Consider the following 7418-nt stretch of genomic DNA (forward strand, 5'->3'; position numbering starts at 1 on the left):
AAATAAATAATAAGAGTTTAACTGAACGAGGAAGACCATCATGGGCAATAGTGCCCCACAGTTTGGGGTCCTGCACTAAACAGAAAAAAAGAATGTTAGAGGAGTACTAATGTCCAGCTCTCTCTGCTCTCTGTGTACTGGCTATAGACGTGATGCGACCAGCTGCCTTGAACTCCTACCCCCATGGTCTCTCCACCATGACCAGCTGCATCCACAAACTGTGAGACAAAATAAACCCTTCCATCCTGAAGTTGCTTCTGTCTGTCTGGTGTTTCGTCACAATAACAAGAGTGGCAGTTGTGGGCTGGGGAGATGGCTCAGCAGTAGAAGGCCTTGTTGCTCTTCCAGAGGGCCCAAGTTTGGTTCCCAGCACCCATGTCAGACAGCTCACCAACACCTACAACTCCAGAATCAGGAGATCCTATGCCCTCTTATGGACTCTGTGGGCACCTGCACCCACATGTGCATGTCGCCACAGAGAGTCCCACACATACACACATAATTTTAAGGGAAGGAGGGAGGAAGGAAGGAAGGAAGGAAGGAAGGAAGGAAGGAAGGAAGGCAGGCTCTACTATGCCTGCTTTACCGTCCTTAAATAAACTCAGTCTTGTGAACAGCTTAGAGAATCCTGTGTTCCAAGTGAGCCTGGCCCAAGCTACACCCTTTCTGTGCAATGCCACCCTGGGGGACTGCTGTGGACCTTGATTAATGAAATCATCATGTCCAAACCAGTTCAGACGGAAGGGGAATTCTTTGAAGTGGCTCAGTGTCCCCTTACACACAAAATTGAAGACATGAGTTCAACTCACAAGCAATAGGTTATGAATACTAAAATAAGCCCAGGCATATGCCAGTACCTCAATCCAAGAAAATCTCCAAATGACACTTTTATTGGTTTTAAGGCAGCAAGGGATGCCTTCTGGACCACATGCCTTTCTGGCCAAGCAAGGGAAAGTCAGGGAAGGGGAAAGGTGGCCACTGGGAGTCAGTCCCTGCACTCCAGCCCATCCGTTTCTCCTCTGATATCATTCTAATGCACTTGGGTTTGACAGCAAATGAGCCCAGGTCTGATGGTGCCTGCCAGGACTGTCTTCCCAGCCCAAGGCCCTGCTCAGCCTGCCTTTCCCTCGGCCAGGCTCTCCCAAGGGCAGATGACTTCCTTTTCCGTGGTCTGGTCACCAGACTCTCCAGCCCCGGTGTCATCGGAGTCCATCAGGAAAGGCCCACTGTCAGTAGGAATTTCCATTTTGATCTGGAAAAAGCTTCAGACACAAAAGCAAGTGAAGAGAAAGGGAGTGTGGGTAATCCCCACAAGATCCCAACAGTCCCAAAGACTAGCATGTCAGGGATACCGGCCCTTCTTTTCAATTTTCAGTTTGTAGGGTTTTGATGAATTCTGCCTGCCCCTGTAGTGTTGGCATACTGGTATTTAATCTTCAATCTCTTTAAACTGTCTCTTGAGGACACTGGAAAGGTGGCCTTTGAAGAGCCCTATTCCCACATGAAGTGGGACAGTGGCCTCAGAGCTAGAGCATTTCTTCACTAGAGCCCACTGAGGGAAATCAACAGGCTCATACCAGATCCTCATCATTTCTGAAAGCAATATAGCAGACCTCCCTCCTGCTCCTCCACGCCACACAGGCAAGAAGGGGACAGTAGCTAGTGCTCCCTCCTGCTCCTCCATGCCACACAGGCAAGAAGGGGACAGTAGCTAGTGCTCCCTCCTGCTCCTCCACGCCACTCAGGCAAGAAGGGGACAGTAGCTAGTGCTCCCTCCTGCTCCTCCACGCCACACAGGCAAGAAGGGGACAGTAGCTAGTGCTCCCTCCTGCTCCTCCACGCCACTCAGGCAAGAAGAGGACAGTAGTCAGTGCTCCCTGCTGCCCCACACTCGCTGCCCTGAGGGGGTCACACTCCCTGGGTCTCCTCGGCAATCTAAGACCTCTGCCTGACATTTCTTTCCCCCAGCCCAGGCAGGGTCAAATATAGGACTGTACCAGTTGGTTTGGGGGTGACTCTGACTGTTCCCTCCAAATCCCAGGAAAGATGAAGCTACAACTTGACTCTGAAAATCCAGGCACTCTGAACCATTCCTCTGCATGGAGTGGCTGCCTCAGGGCACTTGGGGGTCTCAGATTTCAGACCTTTAGAACTCCCCCCAAAATGGAGTTCAGAGAAGCCACTGCTCGGTTTGAAGTTGATACTCATTATCTTAGGCCACCACAGGAACAAGTATCTTTTTGAGGCCCTTTATAAGACAGCAGGCAGGTGTCTGTGAGGACCAAGGAGGCCATGGCACTCAAGGGATGAGACGGAGAACGGCAGGAGCCCCTGGGGAATCATATCTTAGGGACATCATGATCTGTGGTTACTGCTGAGGCCCTTTACAAATTCAGTGAATTTACCTGACTAGTAGTCTTGGGACAGGGCAAATGTGTGGAGGAGAATGGGCAGAAAAGAAAGAAGCTACCTTGTACCATCTCTGGAGGAGGGACTGAGTTTCTGGGGGCATTTGGTGGCTTAGAGATGTGTCTGCTCTCCACAGTCCTCATTATCAGCCCCATGGCTCCATCAACACCACAAAGCCACAGTCCACGCCCACACCCACACCCACTGTCCACATGCACACAACACCAGCCCCTTTGGCTTCTTACTTGGCTACTTTCTTGGGTTTCAGCCTTGGCAGCTGTTGGCCCATGTCCCCCAGAGGCTGCACCTTCCCATGTGAAACAGCGGGGCACTTGGGTGAGAGCCTGGCAAAAACTGGGGATGCCAAACAGCCCCGCCTCAGAAACCTTCCAAGGGACAGAGCCACACGGGCCTTGGGAGGGGCCCTGGGCTGGCCATGTGGTCTTGAGTGGTCAACAGAGGTCTCACTGCTCTCCATGACTGAGGGCCCACAGTTGGCACCAGACCAGCTGGCTTCCCCCTTGGGTTCCAGGCCTGAAGAACTCTCCAAGGCCACTCGGATGGGCGAGGGGCAGATGGCGATGCTGGGCCTCCGGATGAAGCGACTTGGTGAGGGAAAGGGCTTCCTGGGAGAGCGGCAGGATGGGGAGAAGGGGCTGGAAGGAGAGGGAGGCACGCAGGTCCCTGTATACACGGCCAGGTGGGGGCTGGGAGCCAAGTGCTGACCTGGCTGTGGAGAAGGAAAAAAGAGAATTCAGTGAGGAGTCACGTCTCCAGCCACCAAGGCTGATGGGCTAATTCGATCTCTTTCCAATGGCAATGGTGCAGACCTGTTCTGGCTGCCTTCTGGGGGTACCTGTGAGCGTGGCATAGCCAGGCCTCTTGCCAGGACCCATCTGTCACAAACTGACATTCTGCCAGTCCTGGGATGTGACTGTGACCATGCTGAACTCGGTTACCCCTCAACTCAAGTCTCCAAATGTCCTTCCTACCCCATGTCACCTCTTCTTCATTGTTGACCATAGCTTTAGACCTGGTGGCATGTGACACTATGTTGTTGCTCTTTGGTACATGTGTGTGTATGTGTGTGTGTGTGTGTGTGTGTGTGTGTGTGTGTGTACTCTGCTGGAAATCTAACCCATGATTTTGCCCATGCTAGGCAAGTGTCTTACTGCTGAGCCACACACCCACCTGAAAAGCATTTAACTTTAACACAGCAGTGCAAGTGGGGGTGGGGGGGCTGCAACCGGTGCCCTGTGGAGCCTCCATGCCTGAGACCACACCCCCACCTGTGTCCACCCTGACAATGCTTTAGGCGCTCCAATCCTAGGACCTGCCCAGGCCTCCCCTCACACTGAGCAAGGGAAGCTGAGAAAAAAGGCTGAGTGTAGAACCTGAGAAGCTTGCTGGAAAGAGACAGGTAATTCTAGAGGAAGAGGTGATTCTGTGATTCAGCAATGAAAAAGGAAGTATCTTATTGTCTTGGCCACCATGGCCCCTGAGTCCAGTGTGCTGGGGCAGAAGGGGAGGGTCTGGTATGTACTCAGCTCAAGGAACCTGAAGGAGCGTTGTCCAAGTTGAGCAAGGAGATTAAAGCTGAGAGCTCCATTCAGGCTCTTTACTGTCCTCTCTTCCTTTGCAGGCCACAAGGGTCAACTGGTGTGGGCTGCTGGGTTCCTCCTAAAGGCCTTCTATGGTCATATACCACATGAAAGCTGGGCATGGCCAGAAGTTCTGAGGAGAGGTGGGTGGTAACTCAGGGACAGCTGAACCACTATTGCTTCCAAGAGAGGCCTAGAAAGGACTACAATGAGGACTGAAAAACTTCCTCTGCAACAACCACATAGACGTCTTGTTCAGAGGGCTCTGCTCATCCCTCATACGTAAGACTGAAGGAGGCTGCCTGAGTCCTGGGCAGGAGGCTACTGACCTCAGAGTGAGGCCTGGTCTCAAGGTTCCTCAAATGATCCAGGCCCAGTGTAAAGTGAGGTATATTCATGGACCACTGAGAGGAATGAGCTCATCTGTTGCACAGCAATAGAAAATTAAGACAATGACTAAACGTGCTTTGGACCCTACATGTGTGACCCACAGTGCTCCTACTAACCACATGTCATCATCCTATGCCCTGTGGGTTCTATGGGAAAGTGCAATAAAATTATCTAAATGAGGAAATAAGCTAGAGAGAGTGGGGGGGGATATCAGTGAGGTACCTACTACGTTCACTTGAACTGCCTTGGACTGTCACAAACCTGAGATCACCCCACCTTTGCGATAAGAAGATGGGGGCTCCTGGAAATAAAGGGACTTAACCAAGATCACATAGCTTGACTGTCCCTTTCTCCTCTTTCCTTTCCCTCTCTTCCCTCATCCTTCTCCTTCCCCAGAACCTTCCCCTTTTCAGGATGAATGACAAAACAGGGAGGGAGGTGGCCCTTACCTGGACTGAGATGTCCCTTCTGGGCAAATGGCCACTCTCCCAGCTGGTGTAGGACAGTTGGGGTTTTTGTTTATTTGTTTGTTTGTTTGTTTTTCTAGCTTGTTCTCACTCTGTTCCTCCCACGGAGGCCTGGGCTTATGCTCTGTAGCCCAGCCCTCTCCCAATGACATGAGCAGCAAGCAGTGGCATGCAAGACACGTGGCGAAGAAATGCGACAGGAAACAGACAAATGGAGCCTGATTTGGATTTGTTGTGAGCAGCTTATTTTATTGAGCAAGGGAGCCAAGAGAGGGAGGGCAGGAGCGTGAAATGAGGCGGTACATTAACAGGGAGACACAATCACGGGGTGTTTCATGGAAGACAAAGCAGATGGCTCAGTGTCTCTACCCATTTCTGCCCCATCAGAAATGGGCTGAGAAATCAAAGACCTGTGGCCACACTCAGCATGCAAGGACCCAGGCCCCCTTCAGTCTCCTCCTGTGTGCCCTTCCCCTCTTCTCCAAAAGCAAGGGAAGTTGGTGCCAGAAGAAAAAGTCAGCTTAGGTGAGGACATCACTCTCTGGTTAGTCACTCCACTGAACACGGACTGGCACAAGACTTTCCTAGCTGGAACTGACTGACCCTCACTTTGGTCATAAAACTTGGGGTCACAGGCCTGCCGGTCACTACACTATTATTAATCGATCTTTTCTTAGAAGCTGTAGTTATAGGCTATAGAAATCTATTGTATACCTCAAATATAACCTAATGCTGTCTAGAGAGTGCAGAGGATGCTGAGAAAGTGGAGAAGTGAGATGGTTTGGGACAATAATGATTTAAATATTCCTAAGGTGGTACTTAGCAAGAAAGAATAATGGCTGACTGTGCCGAGCAACTCTGACAGAAGAAAGCAATGTTTCCTTCAAGACCATGAAGCGTCTAGGGGTGTAATGACAATAGTGGTAATGGTGGTTGTGGTGATGATCATGGCGATGGTGAAAATAGTGGTGGTGGAGGTGATGGTGGTGTTGATTCCAACGGTGAGCATGATGGGAATGGTGGAGGGGTGATGGTGATAAGGATTACTATAACTGTGTAATGGGGGTGCTGACAGGATGGTGATGATGATGACAGTGATGGTGGTGGTGATGATGATGGGGATGAAGATGCTGATGGTAAAGATGATGGTGATTTGTGTGATGACAATAATGGGAATGGTACTGATGACAACAGTAAAGATGATGAGATGATGATGATGGGGATGATGATGATGATGGGGATGTGATGATGGGGATGTGATGATGATGGGGATGTGATGATGGGGATGATGGGGATGTGATGATGATGGGGATGTGATGATGGTGGGGATGATGATGATGGTGGGGATGATGATGATGGTGGGGATGTGATGATGATGGGGATGATGATGATGGTGATGGGGATGATGATGATGATGGGGATGTGATGATGGTGGGGATGTGATGATGATGGGGATGATGGATGGTGGATGGGGATGATGATGATGATGATGGGGATGATGATGATGGTGGGGATGTGATGATGATGGTGGGGATGTGATGATGGTGGGGATGATGATGATGATGGGGATGATGATGGTGATGGGGATGATGATGATGATGATGGGGATGATGATGATGGTGATGGGGATGATGATGATGATGGGGATGTGATGATGATGGGGATGTGATGATGATGGGGATGATGATGAGGGTGATGATGGTGATGGGGATGATGATGATGGTGGGGATGATGATGATGATGGTGGGGATGTGATGATGGTGGGGATGTGATGTATGGATGTGATGATTGATGGGTGGATATGGGGGATGATGATGGTGGGGATGATGATGATGATGGTGGGGATGTGATGATGGTGGGGATGTGATGATGATGGGGATGATGATGATGGTGGGGATGATGATGATGATGGGGATGTGATGATGATGGGGATGATGATGATGGTGATGGGGATGATGATGATGATGGGGATGTGATGATGGTGGGGATGTGATGATGGTGGGGATGATGATGGTGGGGATGATGATGATGATGGGGATGTGATGATGGGGATGTGATGATGGTGGGGATGATGATGATGATGGGGATGTGATGATGGTGGGGATGATGATGATGGTGGGGATGTGATGATGATGGGGATGATGATGATGGGGATGTGATGATGATGGGGATGTGATGATGGTGGGGATGATGATGGTGGGGATGATGATGATGATGGTGGGGATGTGATGATGGTGGGGATGATGATGATGATGGGGATGTGATGATGATGGGGATGTGATGATGGTGGGGATGATGATGATGGTGGGATGATGATGATGATGGTGGGGGATGATGATGGGGATGATGATGATGGGGATGTGATGATGGTGGGGATGTGATGATGGTGGGGATGATGATGATGATGGGGATGATGATGATGATGGTGATAGCAGTGATGACAATGATAGTGGTGATGATAAAGTGATGATTGTGATGGTGAAACGGGTGGGCCAGCCGGCCCACATTTTGTTGGCCAGCTATTATGATGTGCCGGCGGTCAAGTTTACCT

At 50.4% G+C, this 7418-nt stretch overlaps 1 protein-coding gene across 1 annotated transcript in view; it reads right to left on the bottom strand.

Moving 5' to 3' along the window:
- Positions 1-858: 858 nt before the first annotated feature.
- The window catches only part of Rgs9 (regulator of G protein signaling 9), a 64102-nt gene continuing 57542 nt past the window's right edge, over positions 859-7418 (bottom strand). Inside the window, exons 14-16 of the mRNA XM_036195324.1 lie at positions 3601-3698; positions 2655-3139; positions 859-1262 (exon numbers count right to left, since the gene is read on the bottom strand). Coding sequence (XP_036051217.1) covers positions 1112-1262; positions 2655-3139; positions 3601-3698 — 734 coding nt within the window. The 3' untranslated portion in view covers positions 859-1111. The remainder of the gene's footprint in view (positions 1263-2654; positions 3140-3600; positions 3699-7418) is intronic.

The sequence above is a fragment of the Onychomys torridus genome, chromosome 8 (assembly GCF_903995425.1).
Source record: "Onychomys torridus chromosome 8, mOncTor1.1, whole genome shotgun sequence".
Lineage (NCBI taxonomy): Eukaryota > Metazoa > Chordata > Mammalia > Rodentia > Cricetidae > Onychomys > Onychomys torridus.